This window comes from Colletotrichum paranaense, assembly GCF_030867605.1.
Source record: "Colletotrichum paranaense strain IMI 384185 chromosome Unknown Scaffold_5.1, whole genome shotgun sequence".
Lineage (NCBI taxonomy): Eukaryota > Fungi > Ascomycota > Sordariomycetes > Glomerellales > Glomerellaceae > Colletotrichum > Colletotrichum paranaense.
In genome coordinates, this window is record NW_026848963.1 from 2,226,158 (window position 1) to 2,242,341 (window position 16,184).

Genomic DNA, 16,184 nt, shown 5'->3' on the forward strand with positions numbered 1-16,184 from the left:
AGGGAGCAGAGAAATCAAGCGGGATATTCAATCAAGTCGCCATCACGGCGTGTATGCATAATCTAGGATGAGATCGTCCGTTTCGCACGCATTTCGGCCTTCCGAGCTAGATGACATATAATATTCCTTAGCTATTACTGATTATCCATGAAACTATATTTGCATCGACCATGTGGGATGGCAAAGAACCCTGCCGATACTCGAGGCTCTACCAGAATCTAGGACGACGGTAAATTACTCGGTTATGTTCTGGCCTCAGTAACCCGCGGTAACTCGATGTTCTGTATATTCTATTAGGAGAAGATGCAATAGCCCAAAGAGTAACCACTGTTAGTAACTGTTACAATCATAGGGAGCTCTAGTCCACTACACTATCTTACTTAATTGTTAGCCTATGCAAGCTAAATACGTCTATTATAGCGGTCTCCCTAGATATGGGACGATCGATTACGGTTTACGGGGACACTTAATATTTTTCGATGTTTTAGACGAGTCCGGAAACCAGCCGCAAAGTTCAGAGTGGTTATGCTCGGGGAAGATGAGGCAGATTGACGGGGACTGTGTTATACTTATTGTGGATAGAGAATATTAAGTTTTGTAGCCAATAGCGAGTAGACGCTCTACCTCGACTAAGAGACTCCACTTAAGACCGGCATAGGAAATTCGGATAATATAATATATATAATATGTTATATATATTTAGCTAATTCCCCAAGACATCACTATCGAACAATCAGGAAAGCAGGTCCATGCGAATTATCACGTCCAATTCAGAGGGCTTGGAGATTTCAGGACGGAGAATCTCAACGGGCGACTCGGTCTGGTTTCAAGAGGCACTGGCCCTCTCGTGCGTATGTCGTTGACCCATCAGCTCAACCGCGATAGTCATATCACAGGAATCGAAGTCAGCAATTTTGCGCTGCTTGAACAAGTCTAGTAGAGTCATGGTTAAGTGTTAGTATAGAAAAAGTTGAATATAATGAGCTCACGGACACCTACTTTGCATATATTTGACGCATCACTTGGAATAGCCCAAGAAACGGCCAATCTGGAACAGGGATCGCAATCATCGCCCCACGCTGGGTCGCTGACTCCTAGCATGATATGTAATAGGGAGATCGGCGCAGAATATAGGGAAAGGTCATTTATTAAAAGTGAGAAATGAGTACGAAGTTCGCCCCGAGATAGGAGGCGTGAGGGAGTAAAGACCTTGTTAATTACGGAACCAAGGTTACGTGGCTTGCGGTAAGGTCCCGGCTAGCTGAAGCCATCATGATATTTTAGAAAGTACAGAATTATGTGTGTTCACTTTATTCGTTGTTGTTTCGGTGCTTCATCCTACATAAACTTTGGTTCAGCAACATATGACTCCGCATATATGACCAAAGAAAACCCAAACCCTGCATCCATTGATACGCAGCCGTGTACAAAGGGGGCTCGTGGAAGCTCATCAGAATCTTCATTGCATCCAGAAAGTCATCACGCCTTCTCCCTCAACTTAAACATCAGCGGCGTATCCATATTCACCTGACTCTCCGTAGCAAACCACGTACACGGCGGCCGCGTCACGCCCGCCGGGTATCCGATATCATACCGCAACAGCAGCTCCGCCAAAAAAATCTTCAGCTCGTTGGCAACCAGGAACCTACCGGGACAGGACCACTGCCCGTGCCCGAACGATGGAAATTCGTTGCGCGTTGACGTGAACTGCCACTGGTTTTCCTGGCCTGGCTCCTGTCTCTTGCGCGCGAAGCGGAAGCCATCAAAGACATCCGGGTCCGCGAATTGCGAGGCGTCGCGGAGCCCCTCGAGCGAGACGGCGAGGAGCGAGCCCTTGGGTAGGCGGGTGCCGTCCGAGAGGATGGTTGTTTGTTTGACGTAGCGGTTCATCGCGGCTACGTGGGTTCATGTGTCAGTTAATCGCGAGTTTTGTCTGGCGAATCTATCGAGCTGCTTTTTGGGGGAGTTCGTACTCAGCTGAACAGGGTTCATGCGTTGCGTCTCCTTCAAGAAACTATCCATCAGCCTCATCTTATACAACGTCGTCTTCTTCCAGCCCCCATCCTCGGCGAGGACCTTGTCAATCTCCTCCCTCATCGGACCGATACACTCAGGGTGAGCCGCCAGGTCATACAGAACATTGCACAGCAAATCGACCGTTGTATGCGTGGACGCGAACGCAAGCGAGATCATGGCGCTCACGGCATCAAAGTCCTCCTCCTTGCCGCGCTTAGACGAGTTTTTGTAGTACCACTCCAGCGCATCATTGAACTTGACATCAGCACCGGCATCGCGCAGCCGCCGCCGCTCCTCGATCTCGGGGACGATGAGCGTCCTGGCGACCTCGCCGTACTTTTTGAGGGCGATGATCTGGGGCAGGAAGCGGTAGAGAACGGGTCGGAGGAATTTGGGCGTGGAGAGTAGCCCGCCGATGGCGCCGAAGATGCCTTGTGGGTATTGCGTGCAGATGTAGAGCCACTCCTTGTTTTTTGTGAATCTCTTACCGAGGAAGACGAGAGTTGAGAGGCGCACGCCCATTTCTGCGGCGTCTTTGCCAAAGGTGTACGAGGTCCATTCTGATGATGGGGTTAGCCACAGCCAAGGAATAGCGGGACACGAATCGAGCTTACCGGTTGTCTGTGGGAAAAACTCGCTGAGGATTTCGCGTGCTTCTTCTGCTAAAAGGGGTGTGGCCTCGCCTAAGATTTGGATCAAGCGCAACAAATTAATGACTAGTAAGAGAGGAAAGATGGCATCATCATGGAGGAGACTCACTAAGATATTGTGTCATGTTAATTCTCAGAGATTCCTGGAAGATACGGTCCTCATTGATCTTGTGCGCCCAGTCTAGGCCTGGGTATTGCCCAAATAGCCTCTACGTTCATTGGTTAGATCCCGAAAGAACATTTTACATGTCATGCATGTAAATCCAAAGATAATTAAAGCAGCGTAAGAAACTCAAGACATACTCTTTCGGCAGACTTTCCGAAGTCCAGGTTCGGGTGGTCCTTGATAAGAGGGACATATCTCGGGGGCAAGACGGTGATGGGCACGTAGCCAATGACCTGGAAAGGTCCATTGTACTACATGAACGCGACGCTGTTAGCCATAAAGGTTCCCCTTCCGAGGACTTAGGTGTCAAATGAACCATCTCTAACCTTCTGAAGACCCTCTTTGATGAGATTCTTACAGTCCGTCACGAAACGATATTGTGCCTTGATATTGAGAATGTCCCACTTTGGACCCCCGACATAGGGAATACCTCGGAACGGCTGAGTGCTGTAGTTGAAGTAGAAGAAGATAACCAGAGACAATACAGCGACGGTAACGGTCACGTAATTGTTGCCGCGGGCTTGCGCAAGCAGGTCCAATGCGATCTCCATCATGGGCAATCGGACTTCGGTACAACGTGATTCGAGAGTAAAACACCTTTCTGGCCTGCATTACGTCTATCCGTCCAAAAGGCTAACAGAGCCCGCTTAAAAGCTTACAACAAGAAAATGAAATTCGAGACATTGTTTCCAATGTCTTGGCGTCTTGATGGATTAGGCCGAGTTACAAATCGAACCAAAGCAGCCGATGTCACATTGTGGTCAGCATGTGTCGGGTCTTTTATCATTGGCTTGGGATACGACATGCATGTACGCTCGCCAGATAGGTACATGCGAGATTTGATACCGGTAAGACGCAAATCACATGAGTTTAGCCGTCGGCTTCGGATGAATTGTACAAATGCAGTGTCTCACCTTTGAAATACTCCAAAAGGGGACGGGAATCTGATGACATGATTGGAAGGATCATGCACGCCGCGGGAGTGGCGCCGGTGCCGTACCTTGTTCGAAAGAAGGGTTCAAAAGGGGAACAGTCCGTATAAAAACCCGAGACCAATGTTCAAGGGGCGGCAACAAGCCGGCCAGTGCCGTTTCTGCCGTTGGTGTGCTTATGCTTACAGCCTCCGTAATTGTGATCCCTTATCGACGGTAAACAATGATCCTTTCCAAGACATGGGCGAGCCTTTTCGCGCCACTTCAATACACGCCGACAGGCCAAATTCAACTTGTGTTGGGGGTGCTGACATTTCTGGTGGGTGGATGAGTACCAAAGTTCTTTTGTCTTATCGTTGGTGTGGCACAATTGCATCTATGGTGGTGTGGCCTTGCTGACACCCTCGCTCACGTAGATCGTCATACACCGGGTTGTTGTGACCATCTACCGGCTATGGTTCCATCCTCTTTCCAGATATCCAGGCCCCAAGTGGTGGGGAGCGTCGGATCTCTTCTGGCTGTGGCGGACCAACGTCAGGGGCACCTATACTCGTGAGGCTCCGGGTCTTCAACGGAAGTTCGGCAACATTGTGCGCCTCGGGCCGGACCGCCTGATGGTGGACGGCAGCATCGCCTGGACGCAGGTCTTCTCACTCAACGCCACGGTACACGGCATGGATGAGTTCGCCAAAGTGCCGAACCAGCTGTTTCCAGGCGACTACAAGACAATTGTTGCCGCGCCGCGGGACGAGCATCGCCGTATGCGACGCCAGCTGAACCACGCTTTCAGTGACGCTGCGCTCAAGGAGCAGGAGGGCATCATCGGTCGTTACGTCGAGAAGCTAGTCGATCACCTAGAGCGAGCGTCGGGTGCCGTGGACATTGTGACCTGGCTCAACTACACCACGTTTGATGTCATTGGAGATCTGACCTTCGCCGAGTCGTTCCACAACCTCGATGACAGCAGCTTTCACCCGTATGTTTCGGGCTTCTTCAGGGCCATCCGTGGCTTTGCGTATAGCCGAATGATCCTGGCGAAGCCGCACCTCACACCGTTCTTCCTGATATTCGTGGGCTGGCGTGAGATCTGGACCGCCATCTCGACCATGATGGAGAACATGAAGCTGGGCGACTCGAAGGTGAAAGCGCGAATGGCTATGGGCGCCGAGCCCAAAGACGGCCGGCGCGATTTCATGACGTACATGATGCGGGAGACGCGCGATGGAAAGCCGGGCTTCTCGGAGCAGGAAATCATGATGAACAGCGGGTTGCTGATCGGTGCCGGCAGCGAGACGACAGCGTCGGCTGTAAGCGGCTTTTTCTTCTTTGCCGGCATGTCACCAGCGGCACTGGAACCGTTGATTGAAGAGATTCGGTCTGCGTACAAGTCCGAATCGGACATCAACCTAGTCAACACGCAGCATCTACCATACCTTAGGGCAAGTATAGATGAGACACTGCGTTGTTTCCCTACTGTCGTCGAGACACCACCTCGTCAGTCTCCTGGAGCCATGTTTGAAGACAAATGGGTCCCTCGCGGTGTGAGTTCCTCCTAATCGCTTTATACCATTGCCTCTACACCAATCATGGGACTGACATGAATCTTCGCTAGACGCTGCTCCACGTGAACCAAGTGGCGACCATGCGAAACAAAGGTAACTTCATTAACGCAGAGAGCTGGTGTCCGCAGCGCTGGCTCCCCAAGACGCATCCTCTGTACGATCCGAGGTTTGAACACGACAACAAGGCTGCTTTCAAGCCCTTTAGTTACGGACCTCGAGACTGTGCCGGCAAGAATCTGGCGTACTCAGAGATGCGGCTGATGATCTGCAGAATCCTATACCGGTTGGACTTTGAGTTGGTCGAGGGCCAGGAGCAATGGTACACTGATAAGCACGTGTGGAGCGTTTGGGAGAAACAGCCTCTAAACTTGAGATTCCGGCCTAGATTACAAACCTGAGAGTGTTGAAGGAGTACTAGACGACTGATTAGAAAATGGATCAAGGAAAGAGGCGTATATATCTACCGAGATCTAATTACAGATAGGACAGAGCAATCACTCTGCTCAGTCATGTAGCTGACTGGGAAGTGCTGTGTAATGTACACTCGCTCATGGCATTTCTTGCTGGAGCTGGAGACGGCCTATCTAATGACTTTGACAAAAGTCAGGCACATGGGTTTCCGAGACATAGACGTATCCAATCTAAGGTGAATAAGTCCAAAAGGCACCTGACGGCAGCTGCAGCCGTTCCTCAACCTCAGCGTTCTATGGTGTCCTGTTCCCATTGCAAGCGACCCAAAAGTCTCAAAAGCCTGTCAATGATACGCTGAAGGCCTCCCCCATCGTTGATGAAGGACTGGTCGCTGTCGCTGAGAGCCTGGGTAGATTGGAAGTCTTGGAGCAGACTGTGGTGGGTCACTAGACTCTTGTAAATAATTTGAGAGGCGAGAATATTTGCCTCATCGTCCTGTAGAAGAAAGCCTCCGAGGGTCATCTGCGTCCGGGTACAGGTGACAGTAGTAGTGGGTAGCTTGAGTGAAAACAGATGAGCGCTGCCGAGGCCTGCCGTGCCGTTCGTCAGTTTGCTATACAGGCCGAGGCCGAGGATTTGGGGCGACGGAGACAAGAGTATAGATAGACTATAATAGCAATGCCGAGACGATAGATGTTGAACTTACGATCCGGCGATGTCTGTGAGAAGTAGTCGATGTCTGTGTAGGCGTATGTAGTGGCCTCGAAGAGAGAAAGGAGCTTCTCGGAGGCTGTAGTCAAGGCACAAGTGACGTTGGCATTGTTGGTATTGTCATTGTTGCAATGGCGACAGCGTGTGGCCTGGCGCCATTGTTCGACAACGGAGTGATGAAGCTGCATGACGGCGTCGAACGAGACGATACCCTCCTTTGGGATTTTCTTGAGCAGTCTGGATGCTTTTCGGGCACAACTACACTTGGAAGTCGACGCTGATGCCGACGCAGAGGGGATTGCTTGTGCTTGGTTTTGTTCGTACTCATGCCAGTCGCTAGACTCGTACGACGATGATATTGACGCGTGAGATTGCGGCCCAGGGGACCCCTGATGGTTTGGAGCAAGAAGTCAGCAAGAAAGTCTGTAAAACCTCTCCCAGATAAAAGATGATAGATTGGTGCTTTGGTCACCTCGGAACTGTAGTCGAAGATGCTGCTGTGTGCCATCGGGACGGTATGTCATATGACCATGAGGGAGTCGAATTGAGTAACACTCATAGAAGAGGAAGACGAATGGAAGACGGTGACTCGGCCAATTGGCATACCCAAAGAACCGGTAGGTAATATCAAGAAAACACCCAGATAAATGCTTGCGAAGTGGCCAAGTTCGGACAGAGGGTGTTATCAAGTGAGCGTATCGAGAACGTACATGGCAGCGCAGCCTCGATGGAACCATTGTGATTCAGACCTTCCATCACAAAGGTGACAAAAGTCTCCAAAGGACCCCATCCTGGCAAGCACGCAAGAAAACGGACAAGGTAGGCGCAACCAGGGTGGCCTCGGGATGGATGCAGGCAGTAGCCCGCCGTTGAGCTAAGGTAGCGCACCGTTCCTCCCTCAGGCTAAGTGGGTCTCTGATTGGCCGCTTCGCGAATGGACTTCCACTAACGTCCACACTCATCACTACCTAGGTACTCCGTACCATTGCGCGGTACAGCGGTACCTAGCCAGCTGCACACCTTACCTAAGCACGTGCCTAGGTACCGCATTAACCCCACTTGCTTCCCGTCCCCGGGGGGTTTCCTGGGGTACGTAGAGAAAGGTACCTCCACCAGCCCTCACGGCCATGATTGAAGATGCAAGCACGTGGTAAGGTAGGTATCTACAACAAAGTGCCTACCTGCTTTGGAGTCCCCGACGGCATCCAGACCCAAACGGGTAAACGAGAGGCTTGTCCTTTCTGCTTTACACCGCGGAGACGGAGTTTGGACATTGACCTTTCCATCCAAGATGCACCTCCTGATGGGTGTGACAGAGGATGAGTGCCTACCGGTATTAGTATGTGGTGGCAACGAGATCCTCATGTATGGTTGGAAGGTATTGACCCGAGCCCACTTTGCTGTGCCTTCCTCTTTTCCACCCCGTCCTTTACTCCAGAATGATGCCACTTTTGGTAAGATAGAACCTCATTGAAACCTTCCTAAAGTGGACCATAAATCAGGGGAGGTGCGGATCGAGAAGAGGCACGAAAGAAAAACACAGAAACAAAGAAAAAAGATTGTACGCATGATATCAAGTACTTGAGAACCTGTCCAAGGTAAGGTGTGCAGGATATCAGCTAGAATGGCGTCCGATTGAGATACTGGGATTGGGCAATAGGCAATGATAGCAAGCCCCGTCCCAGATTGGTCGTTGGCCATACCGGCACTCTTCATTTGACAGCTTGACGATTGCCATTGACGGCTTACAGATGGCGGAGGAATGGGTACAACCCCAAATTCACAAAAGTCTCAAACGAGTCTGGAATGACTTAGGTAAGGGTGGGACAATTATTCCCGACTGGGGGGGTGTGAAGTGTGATGAAGTATGGTGTTTCCAAATGATCCAATGACAAGAATGCATTTGCGCCGCACCCTCATCACTCGACTGCAGGGCACGCTGTACCACCCATTTGAGAGCCGGCGTAATTTTGCACCGCTCTGGTCCACATTACAAATCTGGGCAAGTCGGCAAGCAAACAATCCGATTCACTCTTCACCCTATCGCGAGGTACGTACCGTTTGGGATATTCAGCAATTTCACCATGGCCAGATGGTGCAAGTCACGGGCACGTCGAAGTGTCTTTTTTTTCTCCTTCAAAAAACCAAGAAAATCACCTCTCATCTCCCTTTCTAGTGGTTTCGTACTCAAAAAGCATTCGTTGCACAAATCATTCGATGCTCTGCGAGGAGGCGAAGCCAACAATACTGCAGCTATCTCTGTTAGTCGCCCTTGAGTAAAAAGCCATCATTACCACCATCACAGCAGACAAGATCACACCAATTGCCGGAGGAACAGCAACAAAACACCGTCACAATGGCCACCGCGACTCCAGAGGACCAGCCACGCTCACAACCTAGCGTCGAGCTGACGCGCTCTTACGAGAACAAGACCGAAGCAACCCTCGGCCACAGTCACGATGCAGCCTCTGGGCCCACAGCACCAGTCGATAGCGAGAAAGGAACTGGGAGCGCCGACGGCGATGACGACAAAGCAGAAGAGGGCGACTACGCCACCGGCTTGAAGCTTTTCATTCTGATGACTTCCCTCTTGCTATGCCAATTTCTTGTCGCCTTAGACATGGTGAGTCTTCTGCTTGCTCCCCCCCCCCCCCCCCATTGCTCTCTTATGTCACCTTTGCAACTATCTTACCTTACTAACACCGTATGCCAACAGAGTATTATCGCCACTGCCATTCCCAAAATCACTCGCGAATTCCAAAGTCTTGATCAGGTCGGATGGTATGGCTCCGGTTTCCTCCTCACCCTCGCCGGCTTCGTCTCTCTCTGGGGCAAGGCCTTCAAGCATGCCAGCATCAAATGGGTCTTCTTGTCCGCCGTGGTCGTCTTCGAGCTTGGGAGCTTGATCTGTGGTGAGTGGACTAGCATACCAAATTTCCAATGGTCGGTTCCTTGTTCAGTGGCTGATTTGGCCTTTATATTACAGGTGTGGCTCAGAATAGCACTACCCTCATCGTCGGTCGCGCCATCCAAGGCTTTGGAGGTGCTGGCATGACCAGCGGAGTCTACCTCATTGTCTCCGTCTCTGTCGTCCAGAAGCTTGTCCCTGCCTTTTTGGGCCTTCTTAGCGGTATCTTCAGTGTTGCTAGTGTCGTCGGCCCCCTTCTTGGTGGTGCATTCACGGACCGTCTCACTTGGCGTTGGTGGTGAGTGTCTTCAGCATTACAGCTCCATATTACCGTGAAGTTACGGCGCACCGGGACTGACCTGACGTTTCCTCAGCTTTTACATCAACCTCATCGTCGGCGCGCCCTCTATTCTCTTCCTGGCTTTCTTCTACAAGCCACCTGCTCACCACAAAATCGAGCCCATTGGCTGGAAGGACTTCATCTATACTTTAGACCTGCCGGGCGTCGCTGTCGTTCTCGGCGGGCTGACGTGCTTCATCCTCGCCATTGAATACGGTGGTGTCACCAAGGCCTGGAACTCGGGTACCGTTATCGGTCTGCTGGTCGCCTTCGGTGTCCTCGTCATAGTCTTCATTGTTCTCGAATGGTACCAGGGTGACCGTGCCCTGCTTGTTGGCCGTCTCATGAAGCGGAGGACTATCGCGGCCTGCGCGGTCTTCGTTTCCATGTAAGGCTCCTCTCTCTCGGGTAGAATTTGGTTAACCTATTCTCAGGATCAACTTCTCCTTCTTCCCCTTGGCCTACAATCTTCCAATCTACTTCCAGGCCGTCAACGGAGTCTCCCCCTTGCAGAGTGGTATCCGATTACTGCCAACTATTCTTCCGATGAGTAAGTTCAAGTGATCACCATCGTTGATGACAAGAAGCTGACCGCATCGTCTTTAACAGCGCTGTTCAGTCTCTTCTCCGCCCCAGGTATTGTGCTAGTCGGATGGTACCAGCCGTGGCTAATGACCGGCGCATCGCTCGCCGCCATTGGAGCCGGCCTCATTTACATGCTAGACATCGACTCCACCAGCGCGCAATGGATCGGCTTCCAGTTCGTGGCCGGCGTCGGTACGGGTCTGGCAATGCAGCCGCCCGTCATCATCGCCAACGCCATCACCCCGAAGCAAGACAACAGCATGGCCATGTCGGACGTGCTCTTCTTCCAGTTCATCGGAGGCACCTTTGGCATCGGCATGGCGCAAGCCATCTTCAACAACGGCCTCATCAGCAGCTTGCCCGAGCTGGCACCGATGGTTTCTCCGGCCGAGGTCCTCAGCATTGGCGCGTACGACTTGAAGAACGTCTTGTCTGGTGATGCACTGACTGGCGTGCTGAGGGCGTACATGCGCGGTCTGCACAATGCGTGGGCCATGAGCATCGCTGGCGCCGCCGTCGCCGTGTTCTTACCCCTGCTGGGAGCCTACATGAAGCTCCCCAAGACGCCCCCCAAGAGCTGGGATGAGAAGCCGACGACCGACAAGGCCGACGCGCGATCTTGATTTCTGATTTGGTGTCTGGACTTTTCAAGTCCAGAGACGGGCCCCTGGCAGCAGAAATGCCCCCCTCAAGGACCAAGACTTACACACATGGGAAGCTAACAGCGGGAGACTGGGAATCTTTGTGTGAAGATATGATCTCCTTGAAGAACCTTTTTCCTTCGTGGTTCCGATAGAAATTTGAAGACAGAATTGGCGTGATGGATCGGAACAGGATTCAGGATTGCGGTGTAATACATTCACTGTCATAGATCCCGTGAAAAAAATAGACACATTTCTTGTACGCTGTACGCAACTCCGAATTTTTTGGTTGACCTCTGCTGCAACTCAAGCTCAAGCATCCATATCGGCCTAGTGAATTTTGTGAAAAACGTACTGCTTGCCTACGTCGAATTTGAGTTGTGGTGGGCCTGAAGAAGTTATCCACACGATCGTCCGTCCGAACTACCCGTAAATGGACGCAAGGTCAAAGTTACCCGCCACACGTGGCTAGCGCATGGGTGGCTGGATTACGGGAGGCAAAGCTGTGATCGTAATCATTGATGATGGAACGGTGAAAGCTATAATCTGACAAAGCCTCACATAAGGCACTCGGGAGGTGGCAGATTCAGCCGTTAGTTTGCTCTGACATGTGAGAATGGTTATGTCCAGCGAATGGAATTGAGCGTGGTCCATTCCGTTGGTTGACGGCTTCTGTCGGTCCGTTCCGTTCCCGTGGCTGTAGGTACGTGCCTAGTATATCGGCGACAATATTATCTTCCACTCAACTCATATGCTCATCTGTATCATAATCATTATTATTACCATTGATGATATCTCTTCTCGTCTTTAATTTCTTTATATTCCAGGGGTAATATACCTTGAACAGCCTAGGTAAGGATTATGTAGAAAATGAAGGTAACAAGAACGGTAAGAAATTCACTAGGGTAGGATTCAATTGAACGCATTGAGCATTGGCAGGCCTACTATTTTGTCACCGATGGCCGCCTACCTACTCGAGATAATGTGCCATACGAATCGCGATATTTCCAGATGTTTTAAACTCCTTCCAGAGTCGAATGTGCGACGCGACATTGTGCCTGTGTATTACTTGGGAACTTCCGTTTAGGTTTGGTCCATACCTACCACACCCGGTGCCGGGTGGAGACCATCATCAGCGAACGGGTGGCCGCCGCCCGCAGTCATGCCGGGTTCCGACAAGGAAAGTACGACCAGAAAGGGACCTTGCCTTAGCGCTCCCTAGCAGCCGTGAGGGGGCCCATATGATTTGGATAGACACGCCCCACCCCCCTCCCTTTCAGCCCTCCTCCGTATCTCTCATTCATCGACCATATTTTCTCGCGTGGAAGCCAAGCAGGCAGAAACCCAGGATGGATGAGGTGCGGTTGCTTACGAACTAATTGCTCATTTGAGGATGATCTCTCTTGCAGATTGCAGCGACCAATTCCTTCGAACAAAAAGACCGAGAAACAAAATAACCGATTCGTCAGTTTTCCGCTCCATTCAGAACCACCTCGCGACCCAAGATAATACCGCCACCGCCTCTCGCAGTATCAGCAGCCCAAAATGGTCCGCTTGCAATCGCAATGTAGCAGTCGAGACGATGAGAATCCTCTGTCTTCATGGCTACGGCACGTCCGGAGCCATCCTTCGATCGCAGCTCGACGCCTTCATCCACAGGGCCGACGCGAGCTACGAGTTTGTCTTCCTCGATGGCGAATACGAATGCCAAAGAGCCCACGGTCAGTCACTTCGTCTGTTCTACATGTGACCCTATGCAATGCTGATGTAATCTTAGGTATTGGCAAGTTCGCACAGCCTCCTTTTCGATGCTTCAATCAATCCTTTGGCCCCCATGCCATCCAGTCGTCCCTTGACCACCTCCAAGACTTCATTGACGACGAGGGTCCCTTTGATGGTCTCTTGGGCTTCAGTCAGGGCGGCTCCTTGGCCCTCGCCTACCTGATTCAGATGGCCGAAACCATGGCGGCCAACCCAGGAACCCCGCCCGCCTTCTCCTTCGCAGTCTTCCTCTCTACCATCGTCGCCTTCTCCCCGGACCCGAATTTCTGCTCTCACCTCATCAATGGCCTAGCCCCTAGCGACCGCGAAAACGTCCTCGCAGGCTTTCCCCGCGGCGCCACCCACAATGACTACGCCGCTCTCACCGGGGCCCCTGAGCGCGCTATTTTCTTCAGCTCCCTCGGGAAGGTCCTAGAGACATCCATCGTCGGCGGCTTCATCGCACCGGACACGCCTCTTGGCCTCGAAGCGCTGCTACATTCCGAGTCGGTAGCCACGAACAATGATATCGACCATCTCCCGCGCATCATGCATCCCGTCATCGCCTCGCCAGCCTGCAGGGTCCCTGTACCAACCGTCCATGTCGTCGGCGCCTTTGATGACCCGCTACTGGTCAGCATGTCGAAGCTGATGGAGGGGCTCTGTGAGGCAACGCTGACGCGATCGCTGGTGCACGATGGTGGCCACGATGTGCCGAGGAAACCGAGAGATGTGCAGGCGTTATGGTCCGCCGTCGAGTGGGCTACACGAGAGGCGGCAAAACAGATGTGGTAATCTGGGTAGTGACAACGGGAGTGCTGATGATTCTGGATTTCAGGTACGTCGGGCAGTTGATTTCGGGTGGTTTTACTCTTGTCAAGTTGTCCTTGTGGTGTGGGGCTGACGACATGGAACCCCGAAGACTCGACTGGCGAATTGATACTCCGATACTCGGTAGAAAATACCTCGATTTGCATTCGAGTTTTCAGTAAGACTAGATAGATGAAAATCCAACCATGAACAAAGTTTTCTCCCATTTCTGATCTCTATTCTGACCCTGGCTTTCTCTTACACAATCTCTCAGCACCAAGATGGAAAAAACTGCCAGGACGACCCTGAGCACTGCTCGTTATTCGGACAACTGGTCATCCAAGGGCGGGTGGTATCTCGTGTGCGCCTACTGCGCCTGGGAGACGATCGCTCTGACGCTGTCGACGCTCTACTCCTTCGCGCAGCCAGTCGTGCAGGAGACGTATGGCGTGGGTAACGTCCAGATCGTCACACTGGGCCAGTCCATGCAGATCATGGGAAATATGCTTGGTGTATCGCTGCTGAGCCCCCTCTCGTACGACTCGAAAAACAGGTCCCCTTGATCGAATCTTCCACCTTGCTAACCTGACGGGACGGTAGGGATGTCTTTGGTCGCAAGACCGTTACGATATTCTCCATGCTGGCTTACTCCGTCCTCAACCTAGTCAGTACATACCCATACACGCCCGCTGTTGAACCGTGTCATAGACGGAGGGGGACCGTCCATATTCGGGACTAATCAGTAGAGTACAGGGTACAGCATACGCACCCAACCTACCCACCCTCATTCTCTTCATGTTCCTGAGCGGCGCCGCCTGGTCAACCTCCCTCTCTCTCGTCCCCGCCGTCTTCAGCGACCTGTACCTAGACAGAGACGACATTGGCCAGCCCATTGCACTCTTTGTCATTGGTGCCAGCGTCGGGCCCACCCTCGGCGGTGTCGTTGCCACGGCTCTCATGGACGCTGGGGCTGATCTCAAATGGTACTTTTTGATCACTGTCTTTGTTAGTGCCGCGTGCGCTATTCCCATGTCGTTTGTGCCCGAGTCTCTCAATGCGGCCCGGGCCGGTGATGGAAGCAAGGTTACCGGTCCGGTTCCGCAGACTAAGCTTGACGCCAGTCCAACCCCGCGCGGGAGGTGGTATTTCCTGACGAGAGTTTGGTACCTACTTGCCACAGAGCCCATCATCTGGATCACGGGTATCTACAACGGCCTTGCCAACGGTGTCTTTGTTCTAACTGTTGGGGGCTCCATCACGACCCTGACGGAGTTCAAGGGTCTTCCGTAAGCAACACCTCTCCACTTGGTTTCTTTCTTTTCTCCGCGTCATCTGCAGACTTGTCCAGCACACACTGAATGACTGACTCGCGGCAAAGTCTGATGGAAGCCGCCATCTCCATCATCTTCATGGCCATCGGCGTGGTACTCGTATGGTTCGTCATGCCTATACAGACCCGCCTCTACAGGGAAGACAAAAAACGACACCACGGCCGCGCCCTCCCGGAGTCAAGACTCCTGCTCGTCCATGACGTGATCTGGATGTTCCCTGCCGCCTTAGCCTGGTCCGCTGTTACAGGCGGCGCCGCGTGGGGTAAATGGCACCAGGCCGTGACGGGCGGCGTCGTTGCGTTTACAGACTCGTTTCTGTACCAGTGTCTCTTGATTTACATTCTGGGTAAGTTGCGAAGCATCACGTCCCACATCCCGTACTTTTTACGAGATGCCGAATGCTGATGCGAGGGTCTGGAACAGACTTGTACCCCGAAGAAGCCGCGTCCGCTACGGCGGCCTGGCTGATACCCTGTTTTCCTGTACAGGCTGCGGCTGTGCACTTTGGTGTCCCCATGTTCCAGAAGCTCGGCCCGGAGTGGGCTTTCGGTCTGCTGGCTGTCTTTACGGCTGGGTTTGTGGTACCTGGGTTTTACGCGATCAAGAGGTATGGACCGGCGATGCGGGGGAGGTCCTCTGCGACTAAGAAGGGCTTTCGGCTTTGAGTTCTTGGCTGATCCTCATGTCTTGTATTGATCATCACAACTTGCCGCCTGCCCGCGTCGAATAATGGCCAAGGTAGGCGACGGGTGAAGATGGTAATCACTGCATTGGAGTATTCGCGACGAGGTACTCACTTTGTGCTCTGGAGGTTTTGCTGGGGCATATAGTTTATTGTTTGTCTTAATGGCTGAATGCCGAAACACAAGGGTTCATGAAATAGAAGCTATCATTACGCTGTGGACACGAAGTGCTGCGGGGGAGTATGGCAGTGACATAAACATATAGAATCGATAATCGAGTGATGGTATGGGATCCCGACCTCACCTTTCTGTCAGCTACTTTGTTTAACTATGAATATTCTGACATTGATAACGATGATAACTTCACCCCGAACTCATGCATGCCCTTGCAAAAGTTTTCCGACATAACCTAATCGGGCAAAAATGTGGTGTCTTGACCAATCAGGTGGCTTCAACGAAAAGGCGCATAGCTTCGCATGCGGAATAGATCTCGATTCAAACGCCATAGTCTGCGCCCGACAAAAAGCTTGCACTTGACCATGTAAACATCCTCAAGCAAAAGCAAAGAATGAGTTGACCGTCTGCATTGAACACCAGAACCGAAACTTGCAGCCAGCAATCTGACTGTATCACAAGAAATGTGAGACACCCCCAAGAAATCACCCGAAGTCGATGCA

General features: G+C 52.0%; 5 protein-coding genes across 5 annotated transcripts; 3 read left to right on the plus strand and 2 right to left on the minus strand.

Annotated features, from left to right (window-relative positions):
• Positions 1–1,479: 1,479 nt before the first annotated feature.
• Positions 1,480–3,383, minus strand: CPAR01_07133 (P450 monooxygenase; the record flags this gene model as incomplete). The annotated part of the gene is made up of 6 exons (XM_060491403.1): positions 1,480–1,895; positions 1,974–2,576; positions 2,631–2,699; positions 2,776–2,875; positions 2,970–3,083; positions 3,159–3,383. 6 exons carry the CDS (start codon positions 3,381–3,383, stop codon positions 1,480–1,482), a joined length of 1,527 nt encoding a protein of 508 aa, XP_060350277.1.
• Positions 3,384–3,987: 604 nt separating this feature from the next.
• On the plus strand, positions 3,988–5,724 carry CPAR01_07134 (uncharacterized protein; the record flags this gene model as incomplete). The annotated part of the gene is made up of 3 exons (XM_060491404.1): positions 3,988–4,083; positions 4,181–5,305; positions 5,377–5,724. 3 exons carry the CDS (start codon positions 3,988–3,990, stop codon positions 5,722–5,724), a joined length of 1,569 nt encoding a protein of 522 aa, XP_060350278.1.
• Positions 5,725–6,022: 298 nt separating this feature from the next.
• On the minus strand, positions 6,023–6,956 carry CPAR01_07135 (uncharacterized protein; the record flags this gene model as incomplete). The annotated part of the gene is made up of 3 exons (XM_060491405.1): positions 6,023–6,327; positions 6,444–6,837; positions 6,921–6,956. 3 exons carry the CDS (start codon positions 6,954–6,956, stop codon positions 6,023–6,025), a joined length of 735 nt encoding a protein of 244 aa, XP_060350279.1.
• Positions 6,957–8,804: 1,848 nt separating this feature from the next.
• CPAR01_07136 (major facilitator superfamily transporter) lies at positions 8,805–10,904 on the plus strand (the record flags this gene model as incomplete). The annotated part of the gene is made up of 6 exons (XM_060491406.1): positions 8,805–9,071; positions 9,165–9,360; positions 9,435–9,654; positions 9,731–10,084; positions 10,131–10,246; positions 10,306–10,904. 6 exons carry the CDS (start codon positions 8,805–8,807, stop codon positions 10,902–10,904), a joined length of 1,752 nt encoding a protein of 583 aa, XP_060350280.1.
• A 1,600-nt stretch (positions 10,905–12,504) lies between these two features.
• On the plus strand, positions 12,505–15,489 carry CPAR01_07137 (uncharacterized protein; the record flags this gene model as incomplete). Its single annotated transcript, XM_060491407.1, has 7 exons — positions 12,505–12,643; positions 12,700–13,474; positions 13,768–14,028; positions 14,094–14,157; positions 14,247–14,779; positions 14,872–15,170; positions 15,248–15,489. The coding sequence occupies 7 exons, from the start codon at positions 12,505–12,507 to the stop codon at positions 15,487–15,489; spliced, it is 2,313 nt and encodes a 770-aa protein (XP_060350281.1).
• Between the last annotated feature and the right edge of the window lie 695 nt (positions 15,490–16,184).